The sequence below is a fragment of the Trifolium pratense genome, linkage group LG2, assembly GCF_020283565.1.
Source record: "Trifolium pratense cultivar HEN17-A07 linkage group LG2, ARS_RC_1.1, whole genome shotgun sequence".
Classification (NCBI taxonomy): domain Eukaryota; kingdom Viridiplantae; phylum Streptophyta; class Magnoliopsida; order Fabales; family Fabaceae; genus Trifolium; species Trifolium pratense.
Window position 1 is genome coordinate 59,498,197 of NC_060060.1, and position 27,284 is coordinate 59,525,480.

Here is a 27,284-nt window from a genome sequence, read left to right on the forward strand (position 1 = left end):
ATTCCTAAGTTTGTTCATCATTATTTGACCACTTTTAACGTTGGAGTAAAAAATGTACACTTAGTATTTTTCTTTAACAAAATGATGCATTTGTATTGCATGAATGATAGAGCATTGTCAAGATGTAACATATTTCTTTGGACAATTTTAAGGTTAATGAATTAGAATTGGCTTATTCAGTCTGGAAATATCGCCACCGTCGTCGAAAATCTTGAATTATTTGAACACAAATGAAAAATAATATGGTACTGAATGTGGCGTGATAAAACTGCATTCTTTAACCAACACTGAAATCTAGTGAATGAGGATTTTTTGATCTTCTTATGGCTACAATTGTTTTATCCTATGTGTTAATTTTTCAGGTTACAAAGCTTATGATAGTGACTCTATCCTAACTTAAGCTATTATTGATCTTAACATGGAAATTGTCACTTTTGTTAATGACATACTCCTCCTTCTCCTCGTATATCATATGGCCCAATTAGGAAATGATTGTGTTCCACTAGAATATCCATTAATAAATTACGTCATAAATTTTTATTTATTTAGAAAATAAAATATCTTAGGAAGATGTTGACCCTTTTATATGTTTTTTAGTGTAAACTAGTGATAATAATTTCATGAAAGCAAACTAAGGCTAACATTACTGGCTTTATCCTTCTATGCATTTTTAATATAAGAAAATGGTTTTTCAAGTAAGAGAAAAATACAATTTATTTAAGGAAAATGCTAAACAGTGCCCCGGGCATTGGTTAAGCATGTTAAAATAAAAATTCTGTCTCGAAATACGTGCATTCAATGCCTCAAAAGTACAAAAAGTTGTCTTTTTAATATAAATTTTATTTTTTATTTCCTTTTTAGGTATGCTTAACAAGTGCCCCGGGGACACTGTTTAGCATGACCCTTTATTTAAATATCACTATTGAGTTCTACGAACCATTACTTATTCCTCTAGTCATTCTCAAACATAAGTAAAAAGTATCTATATTTTGTGGTTTCATAGATAATTATTATTTTTCTTTCACTATGCTTAATAAATCATTCCTTTTAACTTTTAATGACTTTTTTTGTCAGGTAGCCTCCCCTGTATATAAAATGCGGTGTCTCTTACCAACTGAGCTAAGCTCGTGAGAACGACTCTTTTATTCTTATGTAACTTCTTCTTATGATAAATCATAAAACATGAGTGAAAGGCAAACGGGCGCTGCTAATCCTTTTTAAATGACAAAACCAATTCTTTTGAAAACTAGATTCATAGACCTAAGGGGGACAATATTATTATGCATGATCTTTTGAGCTCATTTTAAAAGATCAGCAGCATCTGGTGCTAGGAAGCCAAAAGTGTCAAACGCGAATAGTATAAAAGCATGTTGATTGTCATAACACGTTTTCTTATGTTTGGCCACTTTGCTTAAAGCAGCTTTAAGAGCCGCTTGTCCCACAAATAAATTCACTGACCTCAATCCCACAAGTGGAAAAACCCCAGCTAAGTCCACACAAGCATGTTTTCCTCCTGTCCAACCATACACTAGAACATCTGTGGGTCTAATTTCCCCTCTTATGGGTCAGTCAAAAAGTTCACAGATACCACTTTCTTCACAGATACATCTGTGCGCTTAAAAATGTCACAAAGAACATCTCTAACAAAGTCATGCCTATATTAAAAGTCTGAAAGCTCCATACAATGAACTACATGCTCTCCAAATTAATAAATCTAGTTTTAGTAGTTGCTATTTTTTTATAATAATAGTTGCCATTTTCTCTTATCGTAAAATAGGAAAAAAATGAATAATTAATAAATCCAGTTTGGGTAGTTGCAGCGGTTTTCATTTGTCAAAGTGTCAACCCGTTGCCGCGAAAGGTAAGCGAGTTTATTTAGTGCAATATAGAAAAATGTATAGTGATCACATCATGCTTCATGACCAATGAAAAAAAATAGTCTTTTGATCAAATTACTCCATCAAAAACTAACATTTAATTTAATATTTTAGTGTAATGACGTAATTTTTTTTAAGAGAGGAATCTGTTGGCTTCAAAAGAATTATTTTAAATTTTCGCCTTCTATTTCATTTTAATCTAATAGTCATGATTAATTATAAATTTATCTTATATGATCACTATTTTCCTTTGTCTCATATGATCATTATTTCCTTCTCATTCCCTTGCCGTAAAATCTCTGGTAGCAATTGGTGTTCTGCCTCTATCTCCTTTCAAAAATATGTGCTCGCCCAATTCATTGTTGTAGAGTGGTTCATCTTTCTTAATGTAAGTTTCAAATTTACCGGAGATGTTCTTATAATATTATAAATATAAATAAATAAAAAATTCAAAAATGTGGAAGTATGCACGAGTTGAATGAAAAGCAGAACTAAAAACATCGACGGAAAAAACTTCAGGGACTAAAAAGTGTGAAAAAAATCTCCAGAGACTAAAATGAAAATTCTGGAAAACTATAGAAACCAAAAACAAATTTAACCCTGTTTGTTATACTCACTAACATCGATTCATGAAGAGGTGAGGTGCTCTGTGATAAGTGTATCTGGCAATGTAAACAATAATTTGAGGGATTTGTTTTAAGAGAACCCTAATTTCTTCTTGGTGACGACAAGAGAATAAGAAACGGAAATAATGATCATGTGAGATATGAAGAAAAAAAGTGATCATGTGAAATAAATTATAACTAATTAGAAACTATTAGATTAAAATGAAATGGAAGGTAAGGATTTGGAGTAACTCTTTTGAGTTACTCTTGTAGTCAACGGACCCCTCCTCTTTTATTAGTGTTATTATATACTTCATTCGTCCCTAAATATAAGTAAAAGTTAGTCAACAAAAGTGAATGTATTTAGTCCAAATCTTTAACCAAATACATCAAGTTTCTTTGACTCATTTTTATTTATATTTTGGGACGGATGAAGTATATAAATATGTCATCTTACGATTGTTCTGAATTAATTATGCTTCCTCAATTTATTTTTCAATTGGATCAATTGTTAAGAGTTTTACATTGAATAAGTGATGACTTTATAAGGAGAAATAATTTATAACTTATATAAGTTGATTTTGTAAAATTGAGTTAGACTCAACCTAAAACTACGAGAGTCTCTCAAGATCCATTGGTCAACCTGTGATTAGATTTTTGTTGACTATTGGACCACCCATAATTTGTATCCACACTTGACATACCAAACTCAATAGTATTGAGCATGAAGTGATGTGTTAAGAGTTTCACATTGGATTGAGAGATGACTTAAAAAGATGTAATAATAAGAGTTTCATTTTTTTTTACTTTGATTAAATTGTTTTCAAGTGATATTTATATTTATATCTCCATCATTGGTGTTCTTACCCTATTTTCTTGGGAACACTTTCATACTTAATTTTGGTCTATCTTTATCTTTATGCTTCTTGATTTTTAAAAAAGTCTATCTTTAATTATGTTTGCTTGCACCCATTTAAACGTCTGATCTCTACTACGTACCCTTATTTTCATTTTATTCTTGCCGTAATATTATTTAACATTGACTATAATAAAATATCAATGTCATTGACTATGTCATCGTGTTTTTTTTTCTTCCCCAAGTCATCATAGGCGCAGACAGTTGATATTTGAACTTGAAATAATTTATAAAGAGTTCAAAATTAGAGAGCTACTAGACAACCTTCAAAATCAAATGAGAATGATATTTTTCTCTCAAGTAGTATTTGACTCCGTGTTCTTTTACTCTTTAATAAGAATTTTCCATTTGTCATTGGATGGATACACCGTGTGTGTAAATGTAGGACTATATTTAATTCTTGATGTTTTTGTTGAATAAGGAATTGGAATTATGGTTTTTTGTCATGCACGAGTTGATGAATTTTTTATTTTTTATTTACAAAACGAGTTGATGAATATTAATGATATTATAAAATCATAATTTTTTTTTTGTTTCAATAATTGATGGCAAATCAATCATTGACTAGCAACTTTTCTACAAAACGAATGAACGATATTTGGATTAAGTTGTTCTTTTAATTATCTTCTCCAATCAAATAATAACATGCGGGCAATTGTTAAAATTTAATAGTAATATATTTATTAATGGAGATTAATTAGTGATAGAAAATATCTACATGTTTTGGAGAAGTTGATCATATGGATTGGCTTAACCTCCTTTTTGAGTATAATAAAAATTAATTAAGCACTCATAAGCTTATAAGTTATAAGTATCACTTCATCATCGCGAAAGGAACAGAAGACTTCCTTCTATTAATGCAAGTTTGTTATCTTCTTGACTTTGTCATAACTCATAAACAAAATGATAATAATATTTCTACCAAAAAAATAATAATAACATTTGTATTTAAAATGAATTAAGTTAGTATGAAAAAAATGAATTAATTTATATGTGGATCTTTAGTGAATTAAATAACTCCAATTAATCTGTTTTTTTTTTTATAAAAAAAAAACTAATGGTTAAACTCGCACTTTAAATATAAAAAAGTGAAAAATTTAGAATTCGTACTCAGTTTGTTGCATATATATATATATATATATATAGCTATAAATTGAGTTGTATTTAAAAAACAATGCAAATATCATCTTAAAAAGTCAATAAGGGACTACATTTCTTTGTGTGACCATTTTGTCCAGTCTACTTCTTCGGCAGGTGGTTTTCGAGCACGACGATCTTTTTTGCAGCTTATTTGCCTTGCCTGTGTTTGAGTTATTTGGACGGAGAGAAATCATAGACTATTCAGCGACTCAACATGTACTCCTCACCAATTGTTGGATAAAATCAAGTTGTTTTCATATAGGTGGTTGAAGATGACGAGCGTGACTTTAGTCTCTAACTACCATAGCTGGTGGTCTAATCTGTTACTTTATTTCGGCCTTGTATGATTTGTTTATGGTTTTTTCTTGATTCTTTGTAAACATTTGTAGTCGATCCCGGTACTCCTTGTACTGGGGAGACTGTTTTATTAATATATATCTCATTTTAGCTTTTTTAAAAAAATCAATAAGGGTATTTTTTTATGTTTGAGCTTAGGTTATTTTTTTTATAAAAAAAAATAATATTATTATGTTTTGTGACACCCACTCACTCACATACTATATAAGCCATTATATTATTAACAACCTTAGAGTGTACATGCCAAAAGTTTGATACTATTTTGTCAAAAGAAAAAAAAGTTTGAAACTATTTAATATTAGAAACAATTATATTTAATGTGCGTTATTTAATGTGGTATCAAGCATCATATATCTAATGTTACTAATAATACTTGTTGGCAACTTGGTAAGGGTGATCAGATTAATTTCTGGACAGATTCATGGGTGGGTGACCCTTTGGTGGACCTTTTGAATATTCCTCGACATTCTCATGCTCTTTTACAGGCTAAGGCGGCTCACTTTATTGTTAATGACCATTGGCTTATTCCTCATTCTATTACTTCGATCTATCCAAATTTGGTGCAATTCTGTCACTATTCTCATTACTAAAGCTAATGATGAGTTGAGATGGATTCATTCTGTTAGTGGGGTCCTTTCTTTTAAAGATGCTTACTTGTTTCACAGGCCTATAGGACAACATATTCCTTGGGCTAAAATTATTTGGTGTGAGGATATTCCTCCTTCTAAATCTTGTTTGATGTGGAGAATTATGCATAATAGATTACCTACGGATGATCTTCTCTGTCATAGAGGCTGTTATATTGTCTCAAAATGCGATCTTTGTGGGAAGGATGCTGAAACCATACATTATATTTTTTGTGATTGTTCTTTTTCTAAGGCTATTTGGCATTGGTTTGCCTCTGTTATTTCTTTGCAAATTGACACGAGTACTGTTAGTTCTATTTTTGATATTTGTAACAAAAATTGGAACTCTCAATGTAAAATTGTTGTTATTGCTGCAGTTATTAATATTTTTAATATTATATGGTGGTGCAGGAATCAACACAGGTTTGAGGGAAAATCTATCCATTGGAGATTTGCAGTCAACACAATTATCTCCAATGTTTCTTTATCTATCTGGCAATTTATCTAAAAAAGCTTCTTTCATTTCTATGCAGGAATTCGTCATTTTGAAAGTTTTTAATGTCAATGTTCATCATCCCAATGCATCTGTCATCAAAGAAGTATGGTGGCATCCTCCGCTTTATAATTGGGTTAAATGCAACACAGATGGTTCAGCGCTGGGTAACCCCGGTATTGCTTCTTGTGGGGGTCTTTTTAGAGACTATACTGCTACTTTTCTTGGAGGTTTTTCTATTAATATTCGAAATTCTTACGCCCTCCATGCTAAGCTTATAGGTGTTATGAATGCTATTGAGATCGCTCATTCAAAAGGGTGGAATTATCTTTGCCTTGAATCCGATTCACAATTGGTTAATTTAGCTTTTAAGTCATCCTTCATTGTCCCTTGGAAGCTCCGTAATAGATGGTTCAATTGCTTGGAGTTGACTAAAATCATGCGAGTGACTCACATTTATTGAGAAGGGAACTGTTATGCAGATAAAATGACTGCTTTAGGCATCAATGTTGATGGTTTTTATTGGTGGGATAATGTTCCACCTAGTGTTCAAGGATATTATATTAGTAATTTAATGGGTCTTCCGTCTTTTTTAATCCATTGCACTCTTTTTCCCTTATCCTTGGTTTTATCCCTTGGGGTTTTCTAGGAAAGGTTTTTAATGAGGTAGTGGCAGGTTCCTTGTATTTTTGTTTCCTTGGGTTTTGGTCTAGTCCCCCCAAGTTTGTCTCTTTTTTCTTTCTTTTTAATAAATTTATTAGGGTGCTGCAAATGATAGGTGGTGATTATAGGGTGCCAACATAGTTGGGATGTCATAGTTATCATGTGATGCATGTGCACGCTAATGTTTTATATAAAAAAAATAATATTTAATGTGTGTTAAAGATTAAATTTTAGATTGACCTCTTATGATTATTTTAGGCTTCACTTTAAACCTTTTATGTTATGGAAAATGCTAAACAGTGCCCCCGGGGCACTAGTTAAGGATATAAATATAGAAGTTTTATCTCGTAAATTGTGCATTCAATGTTTTAATGATGTGAAAAGTTATTCTCTCTCATCATTAACTTTATCATTTGTTTCTTTTTTTAGTATGTTTAACTAGTGCCCCAGGGGCACTGTTTAGCATAACCCTTATGTTATTGCTAATGGGCTATGTTCTTCATTGCACCAGGGTATATTATATAAGGGATGTATAAAATGAATTGAGTATATTGTTCTTTATTGTACCTCTTGATTATATGGAGTGATAATGAAACTTATAATAATAGAAAAAATTAAAAGGAATAAAAAACCTAAATAGTAAACCATAAATTTATTATGTTGAGAAAAGATGTCCTTTGATTCTTTGATATCCCCACAAGAAGTTATTTTATAGCACATTTCAGCATAAGTACTAGCTAAGATATAGATGTAATAATAAAACAACTAATTGTCGTTGATATTGTTACATAATTACTCCATCTATTATTTTTATTCATTAAACTAGCTCAACACCTGTGAGTCTGCACGGGAGTCGCGGCATTGCCGCTCCTCACTTGATAACATGAAATAATAATTTATTGGAAAGTAATTCAAAAGATAAAACAAAAAATCACAAAGGATATAATATTTGGTAAAAAATAAATAGAAAAAGAATAATGGTAAAACCATCACAAAAATACCTCAGATATCCATATTAGTATAATATAAATTTTGTTAAAAAAATATATAAAAAAAATTCATAAAAATATGTGTAGACAAATATAAAATAAACGGACAAATATAACATTAATATTTTTTTTAGGTAATTAGTATTGCTGGCTTATTGATGAAAATTTTCCATATAAAACTTTTCAGAAAATAAAAAAACGAAAACATAAAATAAAAGGACAACTATTTTGTTTTAAGTAAGATTAAAAAAAATGTGTAGACAAATATAGCATTAATATTTTATTTTTTTAGGTAATTAAAAAAATGGATTTGTAGATAAAAAGAAAAAAAAAATGTGGGAGAAGAGGTAATTTAGATTAAAAAATAAATAAAAATAAAGTGATGTAATTTAATTTGGGTTACATACAAAAAATTGGATTTGTAGGTAAAAAGAAAAACAAAGTGTAATCTACCTATATTAACAAAATCGTGGCAGATGGTCGATGCCCAGTTAATAAATATGTATAGGATATATCGATACCCAGTTAATAATTGATTTTTATTTACTAAAAAATTGAATTTGTAAAAGTGAGGTATTTGAAATTGGGTTACATGCAAAAAATTGGATTTTTAGATAAAAAGAAAAAAATCGTGGAAGAAGTAACAAATAAAGTGGAGTTTTGTGGTTACAATTGGTCATTTAACTCATATTGATTATATGTTGGTTCCAAAAATATAACAAATTAATTCATATGGCTTAGTGGTAAATGTAATAAGAAGTGTAACTAAAAGAAATAGGGAACTGAACATGACAATTTTTGTTGTACCCTGTTTGATTTGAAATTGATTATGAGTCTGGACAAATTAGGTAGTAAGGGACCTGACAAAAACAAGATTTTTTTGTCCCTCGCTGAACCACGGGACAATTTTTTGTCCACAGTACAACTATAAAAAATACGAAAAATACTCATTTTATTTTCGAATATAAAAATATTATCGTCCTATATCTCCTCGGTACAGTTTTATCTTGTACTGTTTTGTCCAAATTTTTTTATTTTACGAATCAAACACACCCATAAAGATTAATCCCTCTTATAGTAACTGAAATTCATTTAAAAAAATAACCTCTTCCAACGAATACTTTTCTATACTCAACTTTAACATCCATAAATCATTAAGCAAACCCATGATATAGATTGTTGGCATAATGCTAAATATTACTAAAAAAATGCATTAAGTATGGTTGATTTAAGACAACTTACCTAAAGGAGAGTATCTTTTATTTTAACAAACTTCCCACTATATGAAATAATTTAATGTAAGGAACCTACATAAGAACTCAACATCATTCAATAAAACAATTTAAAAAATAAAATAAAAACCCAACAAAAAATAGAATATTCGTCATCCTTATTATTTATTTTTTTAACAATAATGGAAAATACATCGTAGGAGGCCGTAGGTTTCCGAAGAGTCAAAAATATTGAAAATCAAATCAAATCAAACACAACAAAGAAGAACACATGTACTATTAAATTTAATTAATCAATAATATTAAATTTGCCGGCACTGACCTTATGCAATCGATGACCTGTTCAAAGTGTATACTATACCGATATATACAAAGTGCATCACATTTGTCATCAACAACATTCATTTTTACATTCCCAAATCCAAACGCATGCACGAACAATTTTATTCTTCAATCTAACCCTAAATAAATTCTTTATATTAATTCATTCATTCATTCTCTCAAACTAAATTATGATTTGGATTTGGGTTACCTCAATGACTATCTCTTCAATTTTCTTCATCTTTCTTTTCTCTTTCTTAATCCTTCGTTTCTTTCGTAAAACTTCTGCACTACACATCTTAAAACATTGGTGGCTTTCGTTTGAAAATCTCTTCCATCTTCATCAATCGTTCAAAATTCCTCTCTATGATCATAATTTCCGAGAAAATCAACTTTACCGGAAAATTCTAACCTACCTCGATTCACTTCCTTCCGTTCAAGACTCTGATTTCACAAACCTATTTTCCGGTCCGAATCCTTCTGATATTTTCATTCATCTTGATGCTAATCAAATCGTTCATGATGCTTTCTTAGGTGCTAAGCTTTCTTGGAAGAATAATACTGTCGCTGGCGACTCTGCTTCAGCGCTAGTGCTTAGAATGAAGAAGAAAGATAAGCGTAGGGTTTTCCAACAGTATTTTCAGCACATTTTATCAGTAGCGGATGAAATTGAACAGCGGAGGAAGAAGGATATAAAATTGTTCATGAATTCTGGCTCCGGCGAGACGTATAGATGGCGATCGGTTCCGTTTACTCATCCGGCGAGCTTTGAAACGGTTGCGATGGATGTAGAACTGAAAAACAAGGTGAAAACAGATCTGGATCAGTTTCTGAAATCAAAGCAATACTATAACCGATTAGGTCGTGTTTGGAAGAGAAGTTACCTTCTCTACGGTGCTTCCGGTACCGGAAAATCAAGCTTTGTAGCAGCGATGGCGAAGTTTCTTTGCTATGACGTGTACGATATCGACGTTTCGAAAATAACGGACGGTTCAGATTGGAAAACATTATTGATGCAAACGACGCCAAAGTCAATGATCTTAATCGAAGATCTCGATCGTTTATTAGCAGGAAAATCAACGGCTGTAAACTTATCAAGTGTGTTGAATTTCATGGATGGAATCATGTCTTGTTGTGGTGAAGAACGCGTGATGGTTTTCACGATGAATGGTACTAAAGATGAAGTTGATCAAGCGGTGTTAAGACCTGGAAGAGTTGATGTTCACATACACTTTCCCTTATGTGATTTCTCCACTTTTAAGATTCTTGCGAATAGTTATCTAGGGTTAAAGGAACACAAGCTTTTTCCACAGGTTGAAGAGGTTTTTCAGACCGGTGCACGGCTCAGTCCGGCTGAGGTTGGTGAAATTATGATATCGAACCGGAATTCACCGAGCCGGGCTTTGAAAACCGTTATAACCGCTATGCAGGTTCAATCTAATGGTCAGGGTCAGAGATTGAGTCATAGTGGATCGGGTCGGGGCTCCGAAGAGGTTAATGATGCGAATGCTGTGATATGTAGAGAGAGTGTTCATACGGTGAGGGAATTTCGGAAACTGTATGGGCTTTTGCGGTTGGGAAGTAGGAGGAAGGAGAAAGATGAGTCGGTTCATTCGGGTCCGATTGAAGCTCCACGAATTGAAAGTCGGGTCGGGTAAATGGATCTGATTGGAATATTTTATTTTTTAAAAGAAAAATGTAAAGTTGTTTCCAGTTATTTGCTAGCTGCTACTGACAATTATTGCAGAATTTTTTTTTTGTTGATAATTTACGATTACATTGTTGTATGTAGTACTACACAGAAAAAATAATGAGTAGGTTGTTGTTAGGTAGATTGAACTAGAATTCATATTGTTTGTTTGATTTTTTGAGTTTTGATAACTATCCATATTCAACAACAACTCGTGTTATTCTTTGAATTCCATTTTAGGGTCAAAACTCTATTTCATTAGTTTCATTTGAGTCAACATTCGTTTTGATATAATTAAGTAGTAAGACTTGCATTTAGATTGTTAACAAGTTCTAACTTAACTTAATTGCTAAAAATATCGAAATTGTTGGGTCAGATGTCATAATCAGATTTCGGACACATAATTGAAATTCAAATACCGACTTCCTCACTTATGTGTATAAGTTTATAATGACTTTTTCATTTCGTCTAACTATCAAAAAAAATACTTATAGTTAGATTTTAAGAGCACAAATATCAGTTCAATTTTACCATGGTTAATTAAACACAAATCAATGACTTTGTGTTAAGAGGGTCTTTCTTGAATAGATGGAATGAGAGTATTCAAACTCTCAACGGTGGTTCTGCTAGTATACTTTGATAAGTTGTATTAATATTTAGAAGATAATATTTTTTCTTACTTTGATAAATTGTGACCGAAAATATTTGAGCAGTTAAAATTGCTGAAAAACAATTTTTTTTTCTTACACAACTTTAATTTTTAATTTAAGAAAACTCGTAACCAGCGGCGGTCGTGTAATGTATTTTCGTCGAATAGACAGTGTGCCATATAGCACTACTGTTGGTAAAAAAATATCTAAAACCCTAATCCACCCACTGTAAATCCCTAAATTCAATTCACCCTCTGATTTCCTCTCCTCTCAGCTTTACGATTTCCATTGAGAATTGAGAAAGAGAAATCAATCTGGTATTCAGCTTGCGACTGGATTTACACTTCAGCTCAGTTCACACTTCACTGAGATCGACTTCGCACCTCAGATTGTGGGTATTTTTTGCCTTTCACTTTTCAGATTTTGTTTACACCTTCAGGTATATTCATTCTTTTTTTGTTTACACCTTCAGATTTCCGGTCATTCTTTTTATTCAACTCATATATATCATTTGAAGGTTTAAAATTTTTTCGCAGTCATAGTTAGTACATATAGAAATCTCTCTTTCAAAAGTTTAATTTTTTTAACAATAGATAAATTAAATGTAATTTTTTTTTTGTTTTTTGGACTTAAAAATTTAAAAATAATTTATTTTATATTAAAAATTTCTAATTTTTTGTGAAAGATATTTTTATAATATTATAAACGATACAAAAATCCATTTAAAATTATGAAAATGCACAAAGAGTTAATGTAAAAGTATGGACAAAAAATTGTGACCGAAAATATTTGAGCAATTAAAATTGCTGAAAAACAATTTTTTTTCTTACACACCTTTAAATTTTAATTTAAGAAAACTCGTAATCAGCGGCGGTCGTGTAATGTATTTTCGTCGAATAGACAGTGTGCCATATAGCACTACTGTTGGTAAAAAAAATATCTAAAACCCTAATCCACCCACTGTAAATCCCTAAATTCAATTCACTCTCTGATTTCCTCTCCTCTCAGCTTTGCGATTTCCATTGAGAATTGAGAAAGAGAAATCAATCTGGTATTCAGCTTGCGACTGGATTTACACTTCAGCTCAGTTCACACTTCACTGAGATCGACTTCGCACCTCAGATTGTGGGTATTTTTTGCCATTCACTTTTCAGATTTTGTTTACACCTTCAGGTATATTCATCTTTCACATTTCTCAATAGGTTACTAATTTCACTTTTTTAGTGTTAAAAGGTTGAAAATTGCGTGTTTATAGATAGTGGCTACGTTTTCATGCTTCAGTGTTTAAAATGTAATTATTGCCACTTGTGGGTATCGTGTTTGATTTCAATCACTAGTTTGGGATGGCTCAATTGTGCTTATAATTTCTATTACTGGTTTAAGATGGTTTAATTATTCTCAATTTTAATTTATATTGCTTGATTATGTTATTGAATTTTTACTTGGTCTTTGACTCATTATCTAAGCTAAGTTACACACTTTTGTTTCTGTCGCTGCTGTAATTCTGTTAGTGTTTTCTGTAATTCACTTGATGAATTTGTACTTGGTTACTGCAACCCTAATAGTTTGCTTCAGATTTTATGCTCTCATCTGCTCTTTACTTTCATCTTATAGTTGTTTTTTGTCATCTCTGTTTGTCCATTGAAAGTTATAACTGCATGGTTTTATTCTTCAGATTTCTAATTCTTATGTTTATTGAGATTCTAAGGACTTAAGTCATTGAGATTCTAATCACCCTTAATATAAACTAGCTAATTAACAAGCTCTCCCGAGTCAAATGTCGGGCTGAATCTAAAAGATCACACAGATGTGTGGTATATGCTATATGCATCGACCCGATAGAGTTAATCTAAATGATGATGATGTGATTATTGCTCTTGTTGAGGATTAATTATTTGGTCTATGTTTTCCGAATAATGTTGAGTTGATGTTATGTTAATTATTGATAAGTGATGATTGTTTGTAATAAGCTAATTAACTATCAAATGAACATGTTTGATTTTGTCTGAATATGACTGATACATGTTTATGTGTGTATGAGTTGTATATATGCAATTGTTGTTATTTATTCAGTGTCTAGTATACTTTATATTCAGTCACTTTACGGTTGCATTATCTAACCCTCTGTTTTGTGTATATGTTGAACCGTTGGGGGTTCAAGTTCTCAGGTTGTATGTTTGTCGTGTGGTCGAGTTGTTGGTGAAAGCTCCGCTCTGATTGTGACATGGGGAATGGTTCATAGAGTCTTTATTTGTTGTTGTTCTATTTAAATTAAGAATAATGCTAGCAACACACTCTCTTAACAAACACACTCCAACACACTCTCTTTTATTGGTTGAAATTCACATGAGTCCCATAAAAAAATGTGAATCTATATAACTTTTATAGGACTCATATAAATTTTAACCAATAGAAAAGAGTGTGTTAGAGTGTGTTTGTTAAAGAGTGTGTTGCTAGCACTCCTCTTAAATTAAAGGTGTATCTTTTATAAAATGGTTTTGTATAAGTGGTGATTATTAATTAATTTTATTAGCAGAGTTTTTAATGAACAATGTAATAACTTAAACTACTATTTTATATTTTATCTCTGACTTAGAGTCATTTTAATTTTATTATCCGCTGCGTAATTTGAAAAAGAATTTTCTATAGTTAGATTTATTTAAATATTGGGTTTGAGTGTTACAAGCCTTTATTATCCTAATCGATGCTTTTTATTACAAACTACTATTATGTCATTTCATGTTTATTAGTTAATTCGACCGATAATTTTATCAAATACTATAATTTAATCCATCAACTTATTATAAAATCATTTGTTATAAGCCAATTTATCGACTATCTATTTTTGAGATTTTTTTTTTATATCAAATAGATGCTTAAAAGTAAATGATCAAAATTGTGAATTAATAATATGAGAATTGGAGGTTCATTTAAGCTTTTATTATCTAGGAGGAGTAAGATAATCCTAATTTCCGGTCATACTTTTTATTCAACTCATATATATCATTTGAAGTTTTAAAATTTTTTCGCGGTCATAGTTAATACATATAGAAATATCTCTTTCAAAAGTTTAATTTTTTTAACAATAGATAAATTAAATGTAATATTTTTTTTTGTTTTTTGGGATGACTCATATGTGCTTATAATTTATATTACTGTTTAGGATGGTTTAATTATTCTCAATTTTAATTTATATTGCTTGATTATGTTGTTGAATCTTTACTTGGTCTTTGACTCATTATCTGAGCTAAGTTACACACTTTTGTTTCTGTCGCTGCTGTAATTCTGTTAGTGTTTTCTGTAATTCACTTGATGAATCGGTACTTGGTTACTGCAACCCTAATAGTTTGCTTCAGATTTTATGCTCCCATCTGCTCTTTACTTTCATCTTATAGTTGTTTTTTTGTCATCTCTTTTTGTCCATTGAAAGTTATACCATTACCTGCATGGTTTTATTCTTCAGATTTCTAATTCTTAAGTTTATTGAGATTCTAAGGACTTAAGTCATTGAGATTCTAATCACCCTTAATATAAACTAGCTAATTAACAAGCTCTCCCGAGTCAAATGTCGGGCTGAATCTAAAAGATCACACAGATGTGTGGTATATGCTATGTGCATCGACCCGATATGTCTACATTATATGATTATATTTCCTTGCCCTGTGAAAGAGTACAATCAAAAGAACATGTCTTAATTTCAAGTATTATCCCTGCTGGTTTCTCATTTTAATTACACTTTTTTTAATTTTAAGTATGTTATTAGGTGTCAAAACTTTCTTTAATTTTAGTCATTTAAGTTTTCTTTTATGTTTACACTTGTTGTGTATCCGTGTATAGGGTGCACTTTTTAAATTATATCTAAAACTTTTTAGTTAGTTCTATTTTTACACGTCAAGCTTATTGATAATCTTCCTCTTCTTCACGTGTTTGATTATGACTACATGAATTGAGTTTATATTGAGTTTGAAACCATTTTAGTTGTAATATCCAATTAATTTTGATTCATTTTTTTATTCAATGCAAGAAGTGAAACATGTCTGTTCATAATTTTAAAAGAGTATTGCAATAGCGACCACATAGCGCAGTGGATTAATGCGTCTGACTTTGGATCAAAAAGTTGTGGGTTTGACTCCCACTATTGTTGCTCAATTTTCGTTTTTAACTTTTCACACTTTTATTTTGGTAACAAAACTAGTCCCACACTCGCAGCAGCGGACCTAGGGGTGGGCTGAGGTGGGCCGCGGCCCACCCCCACCCCCAAAAAATAACTTTTTTTATATGTAGGGTATTAATTTAAATATATTATTAATGATTTTAAGTCACCCGGTATATATATATGTACAAATATTAATATAAATATTAATTTAGAGTATATTATTGATGATTATAAGTAATTCGGTACACATATTAGTTCAAGTATTAGTGTAAATGTTAGTTCATAATTAATTGAATTTATAATAATAGATAAAATTAGCAGTTGAACTAGCGTATATAAATATGAAATGACATAAAAAATATGTTTAATTAATATTAAATTTTTAAAGTCCCATATTTTCACATTTGTTGCAATTTTAGTCCTATCTAAATATTTTTTTATTACTTTTTTGCTGTAAAATTAGCGAATTTTAATGGAAAAAAATTGTGAATTTTGGTCTCAAATTTGATATTTCATCTTTAGATTCAATGTTGGAGACAATAAATCACCTTTATAGCCAAAAATCACAATTTTTAGAGTAAAAATATAGTTTGTTGGTACCAAAATAGTAACATGTGAAAATAGAAGAGCAAAAAATTCAATTTGAAAATAGATTGACTATTTTTCGGCCCACCCACGATATTTTTTCTAGTTCCGCCACTGCACACTCGTGCGATGCACGGGGTTATGCGGTATTTTATATTATAATGTTGAAAAATCATTCGTATAAATTGAAACAATAAGTATTATGGAAATTATAATAATAACATCAATAACAAAATAATAATAATAATAATAATAATAATAATAATAATAAAAGTGATGTAAATATAAGATAGATATTAAAGATGTGTTTATACATTTCGAAAAGACTACAATGGATCATATTGCATCTATCAAAATAAGTTGGTAATCCATAAATTGTCATGTCACTATGAAAACGGTTTGTGGTCATAATCATACATTGTGCATTTGATTCTTAATTGGACACTATAATTCAATATACTAAGATTAATTAATGCGTATACTTTAGTAAAAACTATTATTATTAGTTGAGTGAGTGTATAATGAAAAGTCATATGTATATAAATGTAGGCATATGAAAAAGTGTATAGAGATGACAATGATGTAAATATAAGTGATGTTGCATTATTGAGTGATTTAATTGGATATATGTGGCTGACGTGGATTAGGGTTAGATTAGTGGTTACACAACTATCTAGGAATTATTCATATAGATGTTTATACATTTAAAAAACTTATTTATACATCACATTTGAAGTTACTTTGATATATTCTTCATTAACATTGATTAGCAATATCTTTAACTCATTCTTCAAAATAACTATGGAAATGACAACATATAATTGACCATGGAAAATCGATGTTGAAACATAAGTTTTTATTTATATTATAAATCTCATTGGAGGATTCCGAGTTGGATAAACTACTTCATTATCTCTTACCAAAAAACTACTGTATTATCGAATTTGATATTTATATTAATTTGAAACTTATTAGAGCAAAGATAAACCAACGTAACTCATACTCAACTATCGAATATGATAAAAATCATACAGGACATAACAACCATTAGTAAATTTTATTTTATCTATTTTTTTTACTAACATTAGAAAGTAGTACTGACAATCGACCAACTCCTTATATTTACAAAGATTGGACAAAAGATTATTAGCAAAAACATTAACTTTTTTGAAAAACAAAACAATAAAATACACAAAATAATAAAATGAACAAAAAAATTTAAAATGAATAATAACCCAAAACAATAATAATAATAATAATTAGGCTTAACTAGTAAAATGGTCCCTTTAAGACATTTTTGGTTTCACACCAAACTGATTAGCGGATATGTCTTTAAGAGACCTATTCGGACATTTTTTTCTTTAAGGGACCAATGTAAAACCAAAAATGTCTTAGGGACCATTTTACTAATTAAGCCTGATAATTATTATAATCAGTACCTCACATTAAATGGATGTAAGTGGATGATGTGGCTAAATGAAAGGTTTTCATTGGTTTGTGGATTAGGGTTTAGATATGCAATTCCACAACTATGTAAGATTTTTATATACAGATAGATGCAGTGTTTTAAAAACCGAACCGGTCATTGAACTGGTGAGGGTACTGGGTCACTGGTTCATTGGTCGAACCATTGGGTCACTGGTCGAACCGCATGACAAACCGTATTAAACCGGATTAAACCGGTGAAATGAACCGGTCTCTATAGTAAAACTATATAGTTATTAAATCGATCGAATCGGATAACCTGATCTTTGAATAAAATAAAATAAAATATAAAAAGATAGATTTGTAGAAGGTAACAAAAAAAAAGGTTTATAGAAGGTAAACACAAATTGAACACAATAATAGTATGCATTCATGATTATCAATATTCATTCCCTAAAAATAGCTACTTTATGTTTGGTAGTAAAAGATTAACTCGCAGGGAACTATGATCAATAGAGCTCAAGGGGTGCAAACTATTTAATTTTAATAAATTAATTATTTTATTTTCTAATTTATTATTTTTATCATTATTATATATATAAAGAAAAAAATCTTCCTTAAAAAAAATAACTTAAGTGTGGAGAAATAGTAATTTCGAATTCGAACTACGACTCTTAAATATTAACGTCACTGGCTCACTGCTACTATTAACTGAGTTGTACTTATTAATTTTAGAGTAATAGTTATAAATTGAATATAATAATAATGATAATAATATTTATCAAAAAAATAATAAGAATATATAATATTGTTTATGGGAAAAAAAATTAGTAAAAGAACTTTGAGATTATTATATGTCAAAGCTCTATAAATTGTTCCTTGAGATTGATAAGCACATGTCAAATTAATAATAATAAAAAATCATGCTTACGAAAAAAGAAAAGAAAAGAAGCCACCTAAATTTACATAACTAAATTAATAAACTCAACTTAAAATGAAAATGGGCCGTTAGAATTTAGAATCAGGCCAAATATAATAAAAAGGCGAAATTTTTTTTTTCTACCCCAACAATCTTCTATTTACCCCAACATTTTTTCTAATATTCCCATTATACCCTTATCAAATTTAAATATATTTTATTATTTTTTCACTTTGTTAGTTTGTAACTTTTTTGGTAGACTGTTTACACCCATCACCCAGTGTTCCGGTACATTTTTTTTTTCTTCAGGTTTGTCGAATTTATCGGAACGCTTTTTCAAAGTGTTCCGATTTGTTAAATTTCCAGTTTTTTACCGGAACACTTTTCAAAATCGTTCCGGTATTACAATTTTCCAGAAACGGTTGTGTGTATACCGGAACACTTTTATAAGTGTTCCGGTATACAAAAGGTGTTCCGGTATATAATAAAGCGTTCCGGTATATATAAACGTGTTTTGTTGTATACCGGAACACTTTTCAAAGTATTCCGGTATACAAAAAAGTGTTCAGGTATACAACAAAGTGTTCCGGTATACAAAAAAAAAGTGTTCCGGTAATTACATGCGTGTTCCGGTGTGTTGAAAGTTGTAAAAAGTGTTCCGGTACATTAAAAGTGTTCCGGTATAGCATAGCAGTTTTATTTATTTATTTTTTCTTTATTTTTTTTTAAACAGATATGGCTCAAATCGGCAATACAAGTCAAATATTAGTAGATACTACAGATGTTTTTACAACTGATCAAAAAATTGCTACATCGGATGCTGTTCTCACATGGGCTCGAGATGTTGGAGATGCCAACAAAGTCAGTATTATCATTACTCGGTCAGATAAAAAGAACGGAATAAGAGGTAGAAATGACAAGTTGGTTTTAGTTTGTGATAAAGGTGGAAAGTATGACTCTTCAGAAAGTTCCACGACAACTGCATCGAAAAAATGTAACTGTCCATTTAAAATTAAAGCTGCACCTTCAACAGATGGTTCAGGATGGAAAGTTCAGGTTATTCATGGAGTTCACAACCACGGGCTACCTGACCAATATCATGGTCATCCTCGCAAGGCACGTTTAACCGCTGATGAAAACAAACGTGTTCAAGATTTGACAAAGCGTAAAGTAGCACCAAGACACATTGTTTTAGATTTGAAAGATCAAAATCCAGAGTCTGTTGTTGATGCCACACTTGTATATAGGAAAAGACATATGATGCAAATACAGGAAAGAGGCTCCAGAACAGAGCTGCAACACTTGCTGCAGTTGTTAGATGATGCAAAATATGTCAGCTGGAATAGAAGAAAAGATGATGGCTCCGATGTTTTGAGTGATATTTTTTGGGCGCATCCAGATTCAATCAAGTTGTTGAACTTGTTTCCCATTGTTTTGGTTATGGACAGCACATACAAAACTAATAAATATAGACAGCCACTGCTTGAAATTGCTGGCATAACGTCAACTAACATGACATTTGCTGTTGGATTTGCTTACATGGAATCTGAGAAGACGGACAATTATCATTGGGCGTTAGGTAAGTTGAAGGAATTGATTACTAAGCAAGATATATTTCCTAGAGTAATTTTGACTGATAGGGAGTTTGCTTTGATGAATGCAATTAAAGATATATTTCCACATACTACTAATATGCTTTGTACGTGGCACATAATCAAAAATGTGAATGCGAGATGCTTCGTGTATATACCTAAGGATATGCGACAGAATGTGAAAAATTTGTGGAGAGATGTTGTTGAAAGTCCGGATGAGGTGGAGTATCGGCAGCGGTTGAATGCGTTTCAGCAAGCATGTGTTAATTCAAGCAATTTTGTCGAATATGTCAATAACACATGGTTGGCCCCTCACAAAGAACAATTTGTTGAAGCATGGACCAATCGAGTGATGCATTTAGGAAACACAACGACTAATAGGTATAATTTTTTTATTTTAAAATTGTAATTATATTTTTCTTTTTTTGGCGTTTAATTGACTATTGTTTGCAATTTGATATTTTGAGTTGAATCTGCACATTGGAGACTGAAGCAAATGTTGGAACACAGCAAAGGAGACTTATGCAAGTGTTTGGAAGGCATGAATGACAACATAAGACTAGAAGTTGACAAAATTAAGAAGTCTTTTCAAAAGAGTTTTTACTATGCAGAGAAGACAGACAACAGTCCATTTTTTCAATATTTGAGAAACTTTGTCTCCAGGGCCGCTATGACACTAATTTCTGATAAGATGAAGAGAATTGACATTGTTGGAATAGATAAAAACTTGTGTGGTTGCAAACTTAGGTCAACATGTGAGTTACCTTGTGCTTGTGAATTGAGTGGATATACAACCAGCGGTGTACCGATACCATTAGATTCAGTTCACGGTCACTGGAAGAAATTAACTATGGAAGAACCATTGGAGGATGACACAGAGGATGGATATGAGTTGGACATGAGTAATGCTTGGGCATGTGAAATGACGATGTCTCTGGGTGCCATCTCTCAACAAACGCGGATATAAGATTCGGATCGACCTTGTTCAAACTGGTCCGCTCAAGTGGACTCAACCCAGATGCAGTCATCCAACCTTCAACATATCGTGGATGTTGACTAGGAACCCATTCGGCCAGTTTGCCACCGAGAGATGCTATATTTAATTCAATTCTTGGTCCATGACGTTCCTACATTATATGACAAAGGATTGTAAATAAGTTTATTACAATTACAATTTTTTTGGTCATATTATGGGTGACAGAAATCAGAGAATAGCGTAGTAATTAAGTGAACAAGACAAAACAAATGCAATAAGGCAGCAAGTAAGTGAACAAAACAAATGCAATAGCTATTTATAAATAATACTAGGTTACGAGTGTTACCAAAACATTAAGTGAATTTTTTCATAATTTTTGACCTGAGATTCTTTTCCAAACATTGATCATAAGATATATCCTACTGCTATACATTTCATTGAACTTTAACTAAAACTATAAATAAAAATTGATTACCTCGCCAAACCATACATGACGAGCAACGTGCTCATGATACCGTGTCAGAAGACTAGTATCAATCGGTCCTCCAGGCCACACCACAGGCTGCACCACAGGTGGCACCTCCGGCACAAGCTCCTCCTCCGCCTGGCGCCGTAGAAACTCTTCATGTCCGAGATCTTCGGAACGCCTAATTCTACCATCACGTCCTCTGATACGCGCCACTGATTAAAAAAACAACATTCATTAATAAAAAAATGCAAATACAATTTAAAAATGCATACCGAACACTTGGGTTTGAGTATTCCGGTATGCAAACATTAACAAGCGAAACAGATGACAAATTTTAATACCGGAACACTTTTTTTCAAGTGTTCCGGTATGAATATTCATACCGAAACACTTGAAAAAAGAGTTCCGGTATGAATATTCATACCGGAACACTTGAAAAAAGAGATTCGGTTTGTTATAAATACTTACTCTCTCAAATTCCTCTTTCACAACACCGGAACACTTTTTTTTAGATGTGAGTGAAAAATGAATTTTTTTTTACGATTTTACTTTATATAGAAGGGCATTTTTGTCATTAAAAAATTTGTGTTGGGGTAGATGGAAGATTGTTGGGGTAGAAATTTTTTTCTTTCTAAAAAGGCCATACCCAAATGGGTTATAGGAAACCCTAAAATAATGCTACACTGGTGTTACACGCATACACACAAAGTGCCGCCACTCTCTTCTTCTTTCTTAATTTCTTCTGCACAGCTCACCATCGCATACTTTTTCATTGTTTTTTCTTGCATCATCTCTGAGACTGAAATCCATATGTTTCCAAATGCAACTTTATTTCTTTTCTCCTTTGTCTTTTCTTCTCTCAAGTCTCTTAGGCCAGGGTGCAAAACCAATTTTTCAAGGGGTTCAAGATGCAAAAAATACACTGTTTAAAACACTGATTAGTACTCCATTTTTGAGATAGAACAAATCGACTCTGTGTTCGCAGCAAAATTCATAGGTTTTTCAATCATATATCACCCAAATCTCAATCCCAATTTCACAATCCCTACTTCGCAATCCCTACTTCGCAATCCCTACTTCGCATCCCTCTCTCTCTCAGCTTCTTCTTCTGATTTTCCTTCGATTCTGAATTCTCACTCACTGATTACGGAGGTAGGGTTTCCATTTCAGTTATTTTTCCCCCAATTTCACATAACCGTTAATTATTGCTATTATTTTATTCGATGCATTTTTTTTAGTTCTGCTTCTCCTTCACGTTATTGATTAGGGTTTTTGCTCGAATTTTTAGGATTGTGTGGAAATTATCGTATGTCTTAATGGGTTTTGATATGTTCGAAGTTTATACTTTAATAACTCGATACATACATGAATCAATTTTGATATGATTGGAGTTTATATTTACCTGTTCCGTCCGGTTCAATAGCGTATCCGATCCAACATCCGGACCAGACCGGTGCCCCTCCGGTTCCCGGTTCAACCGGTCGGACCGGCCGGTCTGGTCCGGTTTTTAAAACACTGGATAGATGACACCATATACGTTTACATGCTTACTGAAATTAGGGTTCACCTTAGCGAGCATATCCCTCTGTCTTAATTCATGGTTGTTACTTGTTTGTTGTAGAGTAGAGTCGAGGAACAGTTCAATTGTTGAACTCAATCTGGTAGTGCAGTGAGTGAAAGAGAGAATCAAGATTTGATTCAGAATGAGTTCAGTAAAGAAACGTGAATTGAATGGTGCGAGCAGCAACAAAGATGAAGATCAATTGATAGTAACACCATTAGGTGCTGGTAACGAAGTTGGTCGTTCTTGTGTATACATGACCTATAAAGGCAAAACCGTTTTGTTCGATTGTGGTATCCACCCCGGCTATTCCGGCATGGCGGCGCTGCCTTACTTTGACGAAATCGATCCTTCAACAGTCGACGTCCTTCTCATAACTCATTTCCACTTGGATCATGCTGCATCACTTCCTTATTTTCTTGAGAAAACCACTTTCAAAGGCCGAGTTTTCATGACCTACGCAACAAAGGCCATTTACAAGCTCCTCTTATCTGATTATGTTAAAGTCAGCAAGGTTTCCATCGATGATATGCTTTACGATGAACAAGATATTAACCGCTCCATGGATAAAATTGAGGTTGCTCTCTCATTTCTTCATGTGCTTTGCTTTGCTTTATGATAATTCAATTTATTTTCTCTTTCTTTTTCATGAGACTTGCCATTATGATAATGTGTATGTTTTTTAGCCTCTAAAGTCTAAACTTCAATGTGTGTGTTAACAGTGATTGGTGACTGCAGGTTAATGGTTTTTTAGGGTTTTATTTTTCTTTTGGAACAATAGTTATAGTATTGGAGTATGTATGTTTTTAGGATCTTAATTTGAATGTTCATGTTAACAGTAGTAGTAGTATTGGTGACTGCAGGTTATTGATTTCCACCAAACAGTTGAAGTGAACGGTATTAGATTCTGGTGTTACACTGCAGGACATGTCCTTGGTGCTGCTATGTTTATGGTTGACATTGCAGGTGTTCGAGTGCTATATACAGGAGACTATTCACGTGAGGAAGACCGACATCTTCGAGCTGCAGAGACCCCACAGTTCTCCCCTGATGTATGCATTATAGAATCAACCTATGGCGTACAACACCATCAGCCTCGGCACACCCGAGAAAAACGCTTTACTGATGTTATTCATTCAACCATTTCTCAAGGGGGGCGTGTGTTGATTCCGGCCTATGCCCTGGGTCGTGCGCAAGAGCTACTATTGATCCTTGATGAGTATTGGGCAAATCATCCGGAACTCCATAATATACCCATCTATTATGCTTCTCCACTTGCAAAAAAATGTTTGACTGTTTATGAGACTTACACTCTTTCGATGAATGACAGGATTCAGAATGCAAAGTCAAATCCATTTGTCTTTAAGCACATATCGGCTTTGAGTAGCATTGATATTTTCAAAGATGTAGGACCGTCTGTTGTGATGGCAAGCCCCGGTGGACTTCAGAGTGGGTTGTCACGGCAATTATTTGATATGTGGTGCTCTGACAAGAAAAATTCTTGTGTTATACCTGGGTATGTTGTTGAGGGGACACTGGCTAAAACTATCCTCAATGAACCAAAGGAAGTTACTCTGATGAATGGACTCTCTGCACCTCTCAACATGCAGGTGCACTACATTTCCTTTTCTGCTCATGCTGACTCTGCTCAAACAAGTGCATTCTTGGAAGAGCTCAATCCGCCCAACATCATTCTTGTTCACGGGGCAGCTAATGAGATGGGAAGGCTCAAACAGAAGCTCATGACTCAGTTTGCTGACCGTAACACTAAGATCCTTACTCCAAAAAATTGTCAATCTGTCGAAATGTATTTCAATTCACAGAAAATGGCAAAATCCATTGGGAAGCTGGCTGAAAAAACACCGCTAGTGGGTGAAACCGTTAGTGGTTTGCTAGTTAAAAAAGGCTTCACATATCAAATAATGGCACCAGATGATCTCCATGTCTTCTCACAGCTATCAACGGTAAACGTCACACAGAGAATTACCATCCCTTATTCAGGCGCCTTTAGTGTCATACAGCATAGACTCAAACAAATATATGAGAGCGTGGAGGCGTCAGTCGATGAAGAATCTGGAGTTCCAACATTGGTAGTTCATGACCGTGTAACAGTAAAGCATGAGTCTGATAAGCATATCTCATTGCATTGGACGTCAGACCCCATTAGTGACATGGTATCGGATTCAGTTGTTGCTCTAGTTTTAAATATCAGCCGCGATCTCCCAAAAGTAATGGCTGAAACTGATGCCGTAAAGATTGAGGAAGAGAATGAGAAGAAGACAGAGAAGGTTATGCATGCCCTCCTCAATTCACTGTTTGGAAATGTGAAGGTTGGAGAAAATGGGAAGCTGATAATTAACATTGATGGCAATGTGGCAGAACTCAACAAAGAAAGTGGTGAAGTTGAGAGTGAAAATGAAGGCCTTAAAGAAAGAGTGAGAACGGCATTCCGGCGTATTCAAAGTTCCGTGAAGCCGATTCCTCTCTCTGCGCCATAGTTCTTCTCCCTATACTAGCTCTCATACTGCACTAACATGTACGACAGTCATCATAACATGTAGTTACTCGCCTGTAAGTCTATAACATGAACTTTGGCACAACATTTTCCGCTCCATTTTTACTTTATTGGCTGTAGCATCTGATGTCCTTTGTATTGTTGCATTTTTAGCATTTTTATTTTCTTTCAATTCAGATAATTAAATTTTGGTAGATACGGATATTTTGTTATCACAAATTAGTTTTGGTATACTTTTGGGTGACAGCTTGTCAAACATAATTTTGAATGAACTTCTATAAAACTAATAGTTAAAATTGAGTTTGAAGTGAAGTGATTTATTATTATAAGTGTTAAAATTGTAACTTAGTCTTGAAATATGTATATCACTGCATAGTCCAAAACTGTCTTCAACTCATAATTTGCTAAAACGTGCAATGCAAATAAAATGGAGGAGTTTTCTTACAAATATCCAGAGTATATATTTGATTCCCTAGATGGTGTTATGGGAGTGATATCTGGATTGTGAATAAGACCCTTCAGAGCTGTATGTTTTGAATAGAATGTTCGAGACTGAAATTAAGAAATTTTTGTTTTGGAACAGAATGATTCTGTAATTATTTATTCCATCTGAGTTAATTGTAAACCTTCACATACTGACCTCTTGACTAGATAATATTTTGTGCCATAGATGTTAACTTTTTGTCAATCTCTCTCTAGTTTTATCATGATATAGAATATGTCATAATGTGTAGAATTAGTTTTTTTAGTTTATGGAATTTCATATGCCTGTAACTTCTTTGTCCATGCTTTGTTCTTCCTACAGGTGGGAGAAAAGTGAAAGAGGGAGAGATGATAGAACTTGACGGGAGATGTTAACAATATCTTTGTCCATTATTTTGTAATGTCTTGCCAGATTAGTAATATTGAACTAATGGTTTGAGTGTTTGACAGATTATTAGTAATAGTAATGGTTTATACTTTATAATACTGGTTTGATCTGATTAGTCTAATAGATATTTTGTAATGTCTGGTTAGATATTACTATGTGCTTCATTTGGTGATATCGAATGCATAGAAAAGATAATGTTGGCTTTGTTGTACTGGGAAGCATTACATGACAAAACAATATGATAACAAGAATGCATGTTGATGATGCAAAATCTATATTAGTTTTTGTTGTTATTATTTAAGATGCTTCCTTGATGTTTCAACTGAAACTGAAGCTGTATCATCTTCTGTAAGTAGGATCCAACACTTGCACACAATTGATTGAATTGGTCCGTATATAAATGTATAAATGTAATGCTTTTTTTCTTCCTGATATTAAAAGGAAAGTAAAATACAAGAAACTAAGCCACGACTATAGGAGAACAGGTTCCCCTTAAGTCCTTATCAAGAAGAGAACTAATACTATAAATGTAATGCTCTGAACACACAAGTATTAGCAGTAACCATAACTCATGTATTTGTGTGAACTGTCACCCCTGCTCATAAATGACATTAGTTTCTTTAACTTGTGGTAGTCTTGTAGTCTAGAGTGGCTTA

At 32.4% G+C, this 27,284-nt stretch overlaps 3 protein-coding genes across 6 annotated transcripts; all 3 read left to right on the top strand.

The window, feature by feature from the left end:
• The first annotated feature begins 9,051 nt into the window (after positions 1 to 9,051).
• LOC123909211 (AAA-ATPase At2g46620-like) lies at positions 9,052 to 11,082 on the top strand. The gene has a single exon (XM_045960003.1). The coding sequence runs from the start codon at positions 9,411 to 9,413 to the stop codon at positions 10,875 to 10,877; it is 1,467 nt and encodes a 488-aa protein (XP_045815959.1). The 5' UTR covers positions 9,052 to 9,410; the 3' UTR covers positions 10,878 to 11,082.
• Positions 11,083 to 19,379: 8,297 nt separating this feature from the next.
• LOC123905126 (PKS-NRPS hybrid synthetase cheA-like) lies at positions 19,380 to 21,203 on the top strand. The gene is made up of 2 exons (XM_045954763.1): positions 19,380 to 20,617; positions 20,723 to 21,203. Exons 1-2 carry the CDS (start codon positions 19,380 to 19,382, stop codon positions 21,201 to 21,203), a joined length of 1,719 nt encoding a protein of 572 aa, XP_045810719.1.
• Positions 21,204 to 22,308: 1,105 nt separating this feature from the next.
• On the top strand, positions 22,309 to 26,899 carry LOC123909212 (cleavage and polyadenylation specificity factor subunit 3-I-like). Of its 4 annotated transcripts, none has more exons than XM_045960006.1 (4): positions 22,309 to 22,833; positions 23,308 to 23,819; positions 24,106 to 25,778; positions 26,563 to 26,899. In XM_045960006.1, exons 2-3 carry the CDS (start codon positions 23,385 to 23,387, stop codon positions 25,738 to 25,740), a joined length of 2,070 nt encoding a protein of 689 aa, XP_045815962.1. In that variant the 5' UTR covers positions 22,309 to 22,833; positions 23,308 to 23,384; the 3' UTR covers positions 25,741 to 25,778; positions 26,563 to 26,899. The 4 variants fall into 4 exon arrangements, 2 of the variants coding, with proteins under 2 accessions (XP_045815962.1, XP_045815960.1); XR_006809851.1 differs by having other exon boundaries at positions 22,334 to 22,833; positions 23,303 to 23,819; positions 24,106 to 25,813; XR_006809852.1 differs by having other exon boundaries at positions 22,334 to 22,833; positions 24,106 to 25,813.
• The last annotated feature ends 385 nt before the right edge of the window (positions 26,900 to 27,284 follow it).

Coding starts and splice junctions, on each gene's coding strand:
- LOC123909211 (XM_045960003.1), top strand. CDS start 9,411: ATGATTTGGATTTGGGTTACCTCAATGACTATCTCTTCAATTTTCTTC.
- LOC123905126 (XM_045954763.1), top strand. CDS start 19,380: ATGGCTCAAATCGGCAATACAAGTCAAATATTAGTAGATACTACAGAT. Junction 20,618..20,722: donor GGAAACACAACGACTAATAG/GTATAATTTTTT, acceptor TGCACATTGGAG/ACTGAAGCAAATGTTGGAAC.
- LOC123909212 (XM_045960006.1), top strand. CDS start 23,385: ATGAGTTCAGTAAAGAAACGTGAATTGAATGGTGCGAGCAGCAACAAA. Junction 23,820..24,105: donor GCTCCATGGATAAAATTGAG/GTTGCTCTCTCA, acceptor TGGTGACTGCAG/GTTATTGATTTCCACCAAAC.